Here is a 14,485-nt window from a genome sequence, read left to right as displayed (position 1 = left end):
AGTTATGAAATTTTGTCCAACATAACATTTGAAGTAGACATATTAAATTTTCCAATGCACTTGGTCCCACCTCAAAATAATTAAAAATGAGTGAGGTAGGTCCTTGCGAACTTGACTAAAAATTAGGGTTTCAACTGTAATCTGACCTATAATGTCTTGCATTATTTCATGTGTTTCTTTTAGAGTTATGAAATTTTGTCCAACATAACATTTGAAGTAGACATCTTAAATTTTCTAATGCACTTGGTCCCACCTCAAAATAATTAAAAATGAGTGAGTTAGGTCCCTGCGAAGTTGACCTAAAATTAGGGTTTCTGTCAAAATGATCTATAATGTTTTGAAATGAATGATGAGCTTCCAAGTTTCAAATGGATTTTTGATGAACATGAAAGTTGCTCATATGGCGACTGTTGTTAAAACTTGAATGGAGGCGCCAGTTGGATTGGCTAGGGCAGGTGCCCTAGGCTAGGGCAGGTGCCCTAGGCTAGGGTAGGTGCCCTAGCCAATCCAATTGGCGCCTATGTGTATGTTTTAAAAGGAGGCGCCAACTCAATTGGCGAGTCCCTCATAAAATGCCTTTTTTGTCTTATAAATAGATGTGTTGTGTGACCTATTGTTCCACAACTCATATAATCATTTGCCTATCATGTTTGGTGTTCGTCGCCGATACGGTAAGGTGATTTATGCGAGAGACAAACCTCAATTGCTGATGCTGTTTTGGAACATCACCACGTTAGATCAACTGAAGAGGGAGCTGGTTCGATGGTTAGACGGGAAAATACCAGAAGGGGAAAAAATCAGAAGTATTGAGAGACTTGACAGTATCTTTGGTTGGGTGCGAATGAAGACTGATAAGGATGCTAGGGAAATGATGTTTGGTCGAGACGACATTAATTTGATTGTTGTAATCAGTTAGAATTATTTATGTTTTCAGATGTTTTGTACTGATGTTGGTTATGAAACTCGTTGTAACAAGAACTTAATGATATATATTGATTGATTGTTACAGAAATACAATGTTACAAAAAACATAAGAGCAAGATAAAATGTTACAAAAAGCTTAAGGTCTAGATAAAATGTTACAAAAATCTTAAGATCTAGATGATGCTCCTTGATTGGGACAGTTATTTTTGTTGTGTCCTGGTTGACGACAGATACTACATAATCTTATCATTTTATCTGTGGAATCCATCTCTGTTCTGATACGTGTGCTGTTTGGCCTTCCTTTCTTCTTTCTACGCATCTCTTCATTGTGCCAAACAATATCTCCTTCATATGGAGGCCAGTAATCCTCCATTGGTAGTACTGAAAAGCTTTGACTATATACGTTCATGATGGTGTTTGCCTTGTACACATCAGATAAATGGGTGTAAGCGTCTTGACGAGTATAAGCGCATGCTGCAATGACATGGGAGCAAGGTATGCGGAAGGCCTGAAATTTTCCACAATCGCACCAACTTCTGTGTAGTTTAACCGCGTAGGCTAAGTTTGGTCTCCCGTCGCTGTTGCCCATTGTTTCCTGGACGCTGAAATTTTGTCTTTGACGGTCAAACACTGTTACAGCGTGTGTCGTAGCTTTGATGCTCTCCTCTTTCATGACCTTCATGCAACACTCACTGAATACTTGTCCAGACATTAACACTGCACTCCATCTTTCACCTCTGGTTGCGAACATAGAAGCCAACCTATAATAGGTTGATCTTACCAAGGCGGTTATCGGCAGGTTTCGAATTCCTTTGAAAACCCCGTTCATGCATTCCACAATGTTTGTTGTCATGTGGCCCCATCGACGACCACCGTCAAATGCTCTTGTCCACTGCTCAACTGGGATGTTATTTATCCATCTCCCCGCGTCTTCATTAGACAGACGAATCTCATCACAATAATATTGAAAAGACGGTTGAGTTAAAGCATACCCAGCATTCACCACCTTCTTGCGAAGATTCTTATCTTTTATAGCACGCATGAAGTTTTGTGCAATGTGTCTGATACAGTAGACATGTGTAGAAGGAGGATCATGCCATCCGTTGTCATGGTTGTTGTAGGCACTTTCGATGGCAGCATGTCTATCAGAAATCAAACATAGATTGGCTTGTGGAGCGACATGCGTTCTGAGATGTCGAAGAAAGAAACCCCATCCACCAGCCGCTTCACCTTCAACAAGAGCAAAGGCAATGGGAAATACATTGTTGTTACCGTCTTGTGCAACTGCCATGAGCAACGTACCCTTATATTTTCCGTATAACCAAGTGCCATCAATTTGTAGGAGAGGTTTGCAGAAAGCGAAACCTCTGATGCACGGGTCAAATGCCCAAAAGAGACGGTGAAATATTCTATTACCTGTAGCACAGGTTCCGTCTGGCATCATTGCTGGCACTGTCTCCAGAATTGCCACAGTTCCTGGGACATAAGTTTTTAGTGCCCATAAAAACCGTGGTAATTCCTTGAATGAGTCCTCCCAGTTTCCGAAAACCTGCTCAACAGCCTTTGTCCTCGCAATCCATGCTTTCTTGTAAGATGGAGTATAATTATATGTTGTTCGGATATGGGATATAGTTATACTCACCTTCACTGATGGGTCTTTATTTACCAATGGCAGAATGTCTCGACATATCAAAGTTGTGCTCAGTTTACGGTGATCTTGTTCAACCGTTGTTGCGACGCAACTGTGTGGTGGGTCTATTGAAGCGATCTCCCAAGAGTCATTTTTCTTCTTGTAAGATGCAGCCAAACGAAATTTACAAAGCATGTTACGACATTCGATAACATACCTTCTAGAATCAGTGCGTTTCACCGTAAAGTCAGCAAAGTTGTTCATGTGGTATTTTTTGATTGCCAAGACACATTCCTCTTTGGTACGAAACATGTCTCCCACCTTTAATTCGCCTACTGGTCTCGGATACGGATTATAGAAGACACTGTCGGACATTTCATCGTCGTTAAGAGCCATATTTGTCATATGTTGAGGAGGAATATAGGCATGAGTAGGAGGTATTGGTGGTGGTTGAGCCTCATCTTCATCGTCGTTATTCAGGATGTGATCAACCTGTATCTCAGTCTCCTCTTCTTCTTCATCAATAACGTCGACCTCTACTTCTGCTTCTGGGTTGAGTTCATCTGACCATTGTGCATCATCTGCAGCATCTCCGCCAGCTGGATCCTGATCTGTTAGTTGAGACTGTTGAGACGGTATACATGGCTGTAGAGTAATGTACAACTCGATACAATCCATGCCTGAATGTTCATGACTAAGAAACATGCTTTCAACATCTTCATCGTCTCGTATCTTTAGGGGGAAAAACTTGCATTGACCATTCTCAAAAAATATAGGATTCTGATATGTCATCTTTGACACATTACCTGATGCTATGAAGGATTGTATTCTTTTTTTGAAATGCAAAAAGGTTGCATTTCTCTTCATCGTGACTCTAATGGTATCAGTGTTTTTAAAACAAAAACCATGAATCTCAGACTCAAAAGTTTCACCGTTGCAGTGAACGTTGATACTGTATAATGATGAAGATGACATTTTGGAGATGAAAACTATTTTGCAAGTGCAGATGAATGTGAGTGAAGATGCTAGGTATTTTGCAGATGATAAGTATTAATGTGAGTGAAGATGAATGTGAGTGAAGATGAATGTGAGTGAAGATGAAAAGGATTTTGCAAGTGCAGATGAATATGATAGTAAGACACTTAAATAGATGGTATCAGTGTCTCACATTGAAGCAAGTCTGAGATACCGTGTCAAGCATGCAAGTAATTTCATAGATGAGGTGTCTGTCATGCAATACAGTGTGACTTGATGTGTCAAGCATGCTAGGTAGTCAAGAGTTGATGTGTCTGTCATGCAAGACAAAAGTGAGTATTCAGCATGCAGGATAGTAGAGAGCCACGTGTCTGAGATGATGTGTCAATCCTGCAAGACAGTATGAGTTGATGTGTCAGCCAGGCAAGCTATCAAGAAGGTAGTCATCAGCATACAGGAGACAAAACAGACACGTGTCGGACACCTAAGATGGTCAGAGATGACGTGTCAATCATGCAAGCCAACCATAAGTGTTTTGTTAAGCATGCAGGAGACAACAATGCCACGTGTCAGACATGCAGAAGGTGGCGCCAATTGGTTTGGCGCCTACCTTTATGGCTTGTACATGGTCGCCAATTTGAATAGCGCCCCCATGTAGTCAGTCCTCGAAACCATGCATTCAGAACTAGCCTTGCATGCATGTACCCTATGGTGTCGCCAATTTGAATGGCGCCCCCTCCTTAAAATTGTACATGGTCGCCAAATGAGGTGGAGACACCATGCAAACACATTTTTTCATGCACTCCTCCATTTGCCTATAAATTGATCCACTCCTTCAACAATTCTTCCACACAAACATTCTCACTACCTCATCTACATTTCTCACTACTTCATCTACATTACTTCTTTTCCATTTTCATCTACACCAACTCCCCAACAATATGTCTTTACTCACAATGGGCGAAGCACACAGAGGAACAGTTGCAAACATCGCGACATACGTAAGTTTTTTCGTGTACTTCTTTTTTATGTTTCATCTCCACCAACCCCATTTTATTTTGAAATACCGACTTAGTCAAGTGTTACATTATTTCTATTATAGGATGTCTCAAGGTTTCGCACTCGAGTCCACGAATTTGTCCCAATGGACCCGATGATTCAACCTTATGTTGAACTCGCCGGTTTTGGTCACCTTAGCAAAATTATGTCTTGGTCTATAGATAACAAATTCATTCTAGCCTTATGCGAAAGATGGAGGCCAGAGACACACACATTTTGGTTTCCAACCGGTGAGTGTACCGTGACGTTAGAAGACGTCTACATGCTTTTAGGACTACGAATTGAAGGCAAAGCTGTTAATGGTAAGACCAACTTTCCAAATTCAATTTGCATGGAGCTTTTAAACGTTGATTTGTTAGATGATAATGCTAGGGGACAAGGTATACTACTATCACGCCTAAAGTCATATTATAATAGTTTTTATTTAGATGAGCATTCTACCGAAGATGCTCGAATCATCAAAACTAGGTGTTACATTATGTTGTTACTAGGATCCTTTTTATTTCCCGAAGGTAGTGGTTCTAGCATGCATATTATGTACTTACCTTTACTTAGACATATAGATAGAATAGGTAGTTATAGTTGGGGATCCGCATGTCTAGCCTATCTGTATAGTTCTTTGTGCAAAAACTGCCACAAAGATACTTCTACATTTTCTGGATGTGCTGTTTTGCTACAAGCATGGGGATGGTCAAGACTACCGTCTCTAGCACCGGTCAATAGCAACCCCTTCACTTTTCCATATGCAAAAAAGTAAGTTGTTTAAATTGCTATATCTTTACTTCCTTCCTTACAGTTTATTACCCATAACTAATTTATTTTAACTTTTTGGTGTAGATGGTCGGCACGCGGTATGAATTACAGTAGATGTCCGAGACACTGTATTACTCAATATCGCAACCTTTTGGATCACCTTCGACCGGCAGACGTAAGCAAAATAATTACATTATTTCTTCATATTATATTGACTTTTTCTACATTCATTTAAATCCTATTGTCTTTAACATTTCAGTTCATTTGGCGTCCATACCTTAATATGGATCATGAGCATCAGATCAACCCTGAAGACGCAGCCGTATGGACAACATGCACACCAATAATACGGTTCACAACAGTGGAGCTGCACAACACCGATCGTGTGAAGCTGCAGTTTGGTATGGTCCAGAATATCCCAGATCCCCCAGCTAGCCTAGGAGAATGGCATATGCGTAAAGTGAACGACCAATGGAACTACAACCCTTGGCAACAATTCGCAAGATCAGAGTGTCGCAAGTGGAAGCACCGTCATGACCATGTCTTAACTGACGCAGTCATGCCAAATGAGGTAAAACCAAGTCGTACTTATATGGCTTGGTATAGATCAGTTGGATTTCAATTCATCGCCGATGATATGTACCTCTACGACCCACGCCAGACAAGTTACACACAAGAAGGCTCAACATCTAACCCCCAACAACATTCTCAGCCCGATTACTCACAACCACCTATCCGACAAACTTTCCGTTCCACAAACACACAAACATACAACCAAAACATGCCATTCACCCAACCCCAAAACCAAGAACATCCCCCATACCACCACCAACAAATGGACCATCAACCTTCGACCGAACATCGCTTCGCACCCACACCATCACCCTACCAAAGTCGCCTTACCCAAAACACTAACCGCCCCATCACCTACCGTAGCCAAGAACCCCAAACATCACAATACCAAAACATCCCACAACCATATCTCTTCCAAACACCCCAACAACCTTTCCAACCTTTCCTAGACCCATCATTGTCACCCATGTCCCCCTTCAACCGTCCTGGTCGCCCATCCATGAGTCAACCACACCCCAACTTCTCTGGCATGGGTCATGAGCTCAGCTACGCCGGTACACCATCATTGAATACTGAAGACTATGCTGAGTTGGCTGAATACCTCAACGGACCTTCTCCTGTAGGCGGTAATGACGCTCCTGGACCATCAGATGAACAAACACCGGTGCAGAATCGTCAACGTGGGTTAGGGCCAAGGGTTAGGGTAGCTAGGGGATGTGGGACCGGAGGTCGGTTAGGTGATCCCGGTCATCACCATTAGGATTCATTGTGTAAAATCCAAATTTTATTAATATCAATTCGTATTATGTCAAATTTATCTTTGTGTATTCTCCAAACATTAAGTTTCTTTCATAATTCTAAAATAAACACATATCATAAAACAAAAATTTATAGGTCAGAAACCCTAATTCAAGGACTTCTTATTGTTATGTTGAAGGGCTTGAATTTGGTCCCTTTTGGCAAAATTCACATACACATATTTTGACAGAAACCCTAATTTTGGGTCAAGTTCGCAAGGACCTACCTCACTCATTTTTAATTATTTTGAGGTGGGACCAAGTGAATTGGAAAATTTAAGATGTCTACTTCAAATGTTATGTTGGACAAAAATTCATATTCATAAAAGAAACACATGCAATAATACAAAACATTATGACTCAGATAACAGTTAAAATGTCAAAGAGTCCAAGTTCAGGTGCCCATACCTTTCTCATAAAAATTGCAAATGATGCAAAACTTTAGTCCAAATTCATTATCTTGAAAAGATCTACAACTTTTATGTTGAAGGTTTTGTCATTTGAGGCTTTTATCATTCAAACTAAAGGGCTTGAAGTTGGTCCCTTTTGGCAAAATTCACATACACTTGTTTTGACAGAAACCCTAATTTTGGGTCAAGTTCGCAGGGACATAACTCACTCATTTTTAATTATTTTGATGTGGGACCAAGTGCATTGGAAAATTTAAGATGTCTACTTCAAATGTTATGTTGGACAAAAATTCATATTCCTAAAAGAAACACATGCAATAATACAAAACATTATGACTCAGATACTAGTTGAAAAACTCAGAAGTCCAACTTCAACTGCCCATAACTTTCTCAAAACAAATCCAAATGTTGCAAAATTTATATCCAAATTCATTGTCTTGAAAAGATCTACAACTTTCATGTTGGAAGTTTTTCCATTTGAGGTTTTTTTAAGGGAGGCGCCAATTGGATTGGCGCCCCCTCTTAAAAATTACACATAGGCGCCAATTGGATTGGCTAGGGCACCTGCCCTAGCCAATCCAATTGGCGCCTCCTTGCAATTTTTAAGAGGGGGCGCCAATCCAATTGGTCGATGAAGGATTTTTGTATTTTCATGTGGCGCCCTAGTAATATATAGGATGCATTAGCAAATTCCCTTATTTTAAATACTTTTTCATTTTCAAAACCCATATTGACCCACTGACACCTTCAAACCCACTTATTTAGATCGGTTTGGGTGAGTTTGATCGGATTTGGTGGATTTACCCAACTCATGTACATCCCTACCTGAAAGCTTGATCATAGCGAGATTTTTTTCATTAAAAAAAATACATGTTGTTGACGAAGACCGAGTTGGAGGACCCATTACTCATTTAGGATATAGTGTGAGACGAATAAACCTCTTTAAAAGTTTCTTTTTTCTCTTAAATAATTTTTCAATACTGGATTTTGACAAAGACAAACCCGATTTAATGTGATTTCATTAATGGCGAGTCTTCTCTTTCTCTTCATGGGTGTAGGGTTGAAGAAAACTCAAAATACTTATCTTCGATGGTGTGAGAGTGTTTGATATTGTATTTCGAATTGGTTAGGTATATCAAGCGCTTTGTCAAATAATGTTGTGTTTCATAATCATCAATTTTTGGGCTTCTTACCGCATAAAAAGAAATACTTATTATTTCTGAGCCATTTGATTATGTATGTTTGAATTATGGAAAATACTCTTTCCATCCCATAGGGTGCGCCCCATGCCTTTGTAAACTCAAAAATACCTTTCCTATGTCCAGAGATGCCTCTCTGGACACACCTAAAATCACATAAACCCTCATAATCAGCCACATACTCCATTTTTGTCAAAATCTGGTATGGAGGTGCATCTCCGAATATTATTTGGGGTGTATCCGAAGATCACTACGCCAAATAAGGGAAAAGAGGGCGCTTTTTTTGGCCTATAACAGCGCTTTAAAGCGCCCTCTAATCTGGCGCTGGCATAGGTAAAGACAACACTTTTTTTCCTGGTGAAAGCGCTCTCTAAAGTGGCTCTTTAAGCCCTTTAAGGGCCACTTTAGATGGCGCTTTTTAAAGAAAGCGCCCTCTAAAGTGGAAACTTTTAAGGGTTTAGAGGGCGCTTTTACTGGAAAGCGCCCTCTAAAGTGGAAATTTAAAGGGTTTAGAGGGCGCTTATTTTGGAAAGCGCCCTCTAAAGTGGGTGGTTATTTAATTTTTTTTTTTAAAAAGCGCTATATTTATTTATTTATTTTAGACAACCTGTATATTGAAGCAGTACACCTAAAACTGTATAATTTGAAGTCCTTTTTCACACATTGCATTCAACAAGCCTTATATACAACAATCCATACATATACAAAAATCCACTGATATATAATCGTTTAACTTCTAAAGATTCTAAATATACAACCAATTCATAACTTAAAAAGAAATAAAATTAAGTAGCAAAAGCATCTCTGAGATGTATGTTTTTTTTGCTAGTCGCAGTCTTCTTAGCAACAACCTCTTTTTGTTCAATATCAATAGCATGAACCTAAAATATCATAAAATTAGTTAGGTGAAGTATAAGATCAAGAATTAACATTTTCTATGCATAAATATCAATAATTGTGTTTATACCTTTTTTTTATGCAACTGACTCGATTTGTTGTAATAAAAGCCATTTTACCTGTAATAAAGAAAACAATTAAAATCATTTGACCTGTACCTTTTTCACTAAGTTCTCTTTCTTTTCTTGGTTGGAATATGTTCTACATGTCTCTTAACAACACAGACGGTTGGATTGATCCAAATACCCTCATTATGATCATTTCTAATATATGAATCATTTGATATAATATTCTCATCTTGATCATTTCTGGTAAACGATTCAATCTCAACATCAATATCACCTTGATCTCCAGTGTTTTCATCAATTACTTTGTTGGAAAAAAGAACTATAGACCATTTCGTACTTTTCGGATCATTGACATAGAACACTTGTCTAGCTTGAGAGGCTAGAATAAAAGACTCATCTTTGTATCCCACCCTATTAAGATCCACTTGCAAAAATCCTGACTTATCCATTCGAATGCCGTTATTATTTTCAACCCACTTGCAACCAAATATAGGAATCTGAAACTTCTCATAATCAAACACCCAAATGCGCTCGATAACACCAAAATACGACAGATTTGCAAATTTGCGGTTTAAGTTCTTCACACTTGATATGTGCATTGCTTCAGCTACCACGGTGACACCACTATTCTGCATAGTACTTTTATCATCAACATTTCGGGACAATCCTTAAGATCTCCTTCAAGTGCTTCTGCAATCTCTTCAACTCGATCACAATCGTATGTATCTGCACCACTATAGTTTGAGGCATAGGTCGTACTATCCCCCGGTTCAACATTCTCGTTACTTTTCTCACCATGCAAATTCCAACATGTATAACTTCGATCAATTCCATGCCTCATTAGATGCGATGTCAACTGAACTGCGTCAACCCGTTTCCCATAACAACAACCCAAGCAAGGACATATCATTCTACTGGGGTCTTCGGCGTGCGCAACGGCAAACTTAACGAATTCTGATACCCCATTCTCGTACTCTCTCGAAAATCGATTGGAAGACATCCATGTATTATCCATTACTAATTAGAATAAAAAAAAATGTATTATCCATTACTAATTAGAATAAAAAAAAAAATTCAGAAGAGAAACCAAAAATGGGATGAGACAAAACAATTTCGCTTTATTGAGTTAGTCTCTGTGCAGGGCATTCATGTCTCCAACAACAACCCAAAACCAAAACAATTTTGGTTTATTGAGTTAGTTTCTCAACATTTTCAGATATCTCTGACTTCAATAGCATGAGAATGTATGAACCATGCATTAAGCATTAGTGGTATGCACTAATTTGTAGCATAGTTATATATCATCATATAGTTTTTACAAAAGATAAACATTGACTAGAAAATATATATGTAGAATTGTATAATGGTCTAACTGAAAGCTAACAGAAGAATAGTTGACTCTAATTTACTCTATCAAATAACATTCATACCTAAACTTCTTAAGTTACTAGCTACGCTATGTATGCTAGAATAAATACACTCATAAGCTGCATAGTGTACCTTTGATTGGTAGAAGGTGTTTTAGATATTGCTGCCTCCTTTTTCTACATCGAGAAACAAATGGAACAGTTGGTGAAATTTAACCCATAATGCCTAGTCTCCATTGCTAGCATTGCAACACAATAATTATTGTTGAGAATACTCAATAAATGTATGAACCAAGAAAAATGAAACCAAAAATGAACAATAGAGAACGTCAGAAGAGAAACCAAGTAATATGAAGATTAGAAAAATACCTATGGTGTCAAAATCGAACAGCTAACAACGAATTAATAGAAGGAGGAAACGTCGTAGATCTAACAGAGGTGGAAGGAGAACGCCTTAGAAGTAGCGAAAATCGTAGCAGTGAGAACCCTAACGTGAAAAAGAACGAAAATAACAGAGAGTGAAATAACAAAACGCGCAGTATGTTATAATTTTAATGTTTACTAAAGGGGACCTTAGAGGGCGCTTGTGGAAAAAAAGCGCCCTCTAAAGGGGGCCTAAGAGGGCGCTTATGAAAGCGCTCTCTAAGACTTTCCAAAAGCGCTTTATAAACTGGAAATGCACATGGACTTATAGAGCGCTTGCTTTCTAAAAAGCGCCCTGTATTGTTGTCCCTCTATCTCCTCCTTATTTTTTCGCTTCACCTTAGAGGGCGCTTTATTACAAAAGCGCCCTCTAAAGTGCGCTGTCTATTCCAGTTGTTCGCTCCTTATTTTTTCGCTTCACTTTAGAGTGCGCTTTTGTAATAAAGCGCCCTCTAAGGTGCGCTGTCTATTCCAGTTTTTGGCGTAATACATCTCCGTAACACCTCATGTACTCATTTATAGTATTTTTACTCACTGAGCTGGTTTATTTAACAACTAAGTGATGGTTCTAGAGACGCATATCTGAAAATACCAAACGAGAAATTTGATAAACACACCACCTTGCGTGTTCTTGTCCCTCATTATCAAAGGGAGCTTCACCTTTAAAACCCTCTAAAAAATTTCTTCAATTCTAAATCAACTTTTTAACACCAAAATATCATTATTATATTTTATCACATTAAATGAAGTAAAAGAAACTGAAATGTAAGATAAAGTTCATTCATTTCATCTATCATTCCTTACATTAATGTGGTTTGTTACATGTTTTATCAAGTTGAGCGACATTGAAAAAATAATCGAATAAGAAAAGGTCAAAAAGGAACCACAAATGAGTTTAGGCATTAACACATGTTTTGATACATTATAGTTTTTATCCAACACTGTAACTCAGTTTTTGTATGTAATTTTTTCTATGATGTTTTTTTTGGAAAAATTTCCGTTTCTAAATTTTGTCCTGCATATTATACTGGTTTTGTATGAACAATGTTCTGGGTGAGTCCAAATAGACATCTCCATATACACCCCATTTTAATTGTAAAAAATAAAATAGGGGATTTTACGAATGTGCATTTTCGTAAACACCCTTATATTGTAAAAAATAGGATGTGTCCGGATATGCATATCCGAAATATATTCTGATGAAAGGATATGGTTTCTAAGGTTCAAATTGATCCAAAACTTGTATAAATAGAGGTTTATCTTTCCATGTTCTTTACAAAAACACAACAAAGCAGAATGAATACATATCCTCAACTTGAATTTGTGTATTTCAATGACGGAAATACTCCACTTCAATTTATTGTGTCCGAGGACATATCTTTCGCGAATCTGAAATTCAAACTGAATACTCTCCTCGATATCTATAAAATCAAAGAGTTGTCAAGCTCGAGTATCGTTCATCCTCAATTGACAACAAGTGAAAGATACAGTTCACCAAGCTTGAACTTAAGACGAATGATGATTTAAAGGTTATGTGGAGTATATTTTACCGTTACTCAACAAATGATCTACTTGAAGTGGTTGTGACGATTACAAGATCAACCGAAGATATACCAAGGATGTTACAAAGTTTTGAACCATCCGTTTGTAATGAAATGTAATGTTAAATTTATGTAAACAATCATCTATGTAATATTAAGTATTTTGAGGTTAATTTATATTTTTTTTTCCAACATTCTACCATTATTTCTGGTTGTTTATGAAAAATTCACTGATTATTGAATAAATAATTTTTATGGAGAGGTATATCCGAACTCAATCTAACGTTAATACGGATTCGTATCGTCAGATTAAATTTTAACAAAATAAAGGAATCTAAAAAATTTGAATTGATAAATATATAAAAAAGATACGTGTGTGAAGATGTATATCCGAATTCTATAAGTAATTATGACTTAATATAATGTGAAAACATTTTGTAGGATGGATGATTATTCTCATGAATTATTTGGTCTAAGCATAACAACATGTTATAGGGCCGCAATTAATTATCTTCACATGAAAATTCACTTGTTGTGGTGGATTATAGTTAAACTCAACTTATTTTCGTACGATTTTAATCATTGGTGAATCAATCCACTAAGGGCCTGTTTGAAACTGTTCTAAAAAACAGTTTTACAATTTTTTAAAATTGAAAAATAAAAAACTTGTTTGATACGTTTGTTTCTCAAAACTATTTTTAAAAACACTTTTAAAATTCAGTGTTTTAAAATCTACAAACTGAAACTATCAAAATATGTTTTGATTTTCAATTTTCAGTTTTACTTTTCAATTTTTAATTGAGGTAAATTGAAAAAAAACACGGTTTCATTAATCGCATTATAGTAATTACTTGCAATATTTTTTAATTATAATATTTTACTCTCAATTTATTATTAATCATCATCTATTGTTAATGAAAATTAAAATTCTCACGCTCTATTACTCTCTCTAATTAATCCTCGTTAAGTGAATTGTATATTTTTATACATTAAGTGAATTATATATATATATATATATATATATATATATATATATATATATATATATATATATATATATATATATATATATATATATATATATATATATATATTCAAACCAACACTCATATATAATTTTTATACATTAAGTGAATGGTATATTTTATCATTAATTATTAAAAATATTTTAATGAACTCAAATGTATTTTAGCTGAATTTTTATATTTTTAAAAAATATATCACAATTATTTTTATTTAGTAAAATCGATTTTTAGAATATAGATTATCAAACAAGCTATATTGTTCTATTTAAAGAAAAATAATCTTTACAAATTATACTATCAAACATATTTTTTCACCTTTTAATTTTTAAAACAATTTTCAAAAATTGAATTATCAAATAAATTCTTTTTATTTTATTTTCTCAAAAACAAATTTGCAAGATAGATTTGTAAAACAGATTTTAAAAACTAAAATTGAGAAGAGATTCAAACCTATGCCCTAAGTTTTTTAGGCCACATCATTTCATGATGCTCTTTGACTTTGTTGTATTTTCTTGACTATTTTGTATTCTTTCTTTTCTATTCATTGTACATAGTCTTTTAATGAATATACTCTGATTTTTCAAAACAAAATGAATACATTAAATTTAATTATCTTAGTATAAATTTTAAAAAAATGCTTTTATAAAGAGACGAAATGAGTACATTATTTTATTTAGTATAGGTCGTTTCCCAAATATTTTGGACACGTTTTGTTATTGATTCAAATTATTAATAGAACATAATTATCTTAATTAGCATAAATTACTCAACCTCTCAAAATCGACTGTAAGTGGCCATGTGAATTTGTCTCTATTATATGTCATCAATTTGTATAGATAATCAA

At 36.2% G+C, this 14,485-nt stretch overlaps 1 protein-coding gene across 1 annotated transcript; it reads left to right on the top strand.

Annotated features, from left to right (window-relative positions):
- The first annotated feature begins 4,401 nt into the window (after nucleotides 1–4,401).
- Nucleotides 4,402–6,731, top strand: LOC127105852 (protein MAIN-LIKE 2-like). Its single transcript, XM_051043061.1, has 3 exons — nucleotides 4,402–5,341; nucleotides 5,426–5,516; nucleotides 5,601–6,731. Exons 1-3 carry the CDS (start codon nucleotides 4,674–4,676, stop codon nucleotides 6,672–6,674), a joined length of 1,833 nt encoding a protein of 610 aa, XP_050899018.1. The 5' UTR covers nucleotides 4,402–4,673; the 3' UTR covers nucleotides 6,675–6,731.
- Nucleotides 6,732–14,485: the final 7,754 nt, after the last annotated feature.

Source organism: Lathyrus oleraceus, chromosome 7 (genome assembly GCF_024323335.1).
Source record: "Lathyrus oleraceus cultivar Zhongwan6 chromosome 7, CAAS_Psat_ZW6_1.0, whole genome shotgun sequence".
NCBI classification, from domain to species: Eukaryota; Viridiplantae; Streptophyta; class Magnoliopsida; order Fabales; family Fabaceae; genus Lathyrus; species Lathyrus oleraceus.
The sequence above is the reverse complement of the archived record's forward strand: the minus strand, read 5'-3'. Positions and strand labels throughout refer to the sequence as shown.

Bases quoted from the DNA above. Each gene is read 5' to 3' on its own strand.
- LOC127105852 (XM_051043061.1), top strand. From the start codon at position 4,674: ATGGACCCGATGATTCAACCTTATGTTGAACTCGCCGGTTTTGGTCAC. The intron at 5,342-5,425 runs GTAAGTTGTTTA...TTTTTGGTGTAG, and splicing joins ACTTTTCCATATGCAAAAAA to ATGGTCGGCACGCGGTATGA. The intron at 5,517-5,600 runs GTAAGCAAAATA...TTAACATTTCAG, and splicing joins ATCACCTTCGACCGGCAGAC to TTCATTTGGCGTCCATACCT.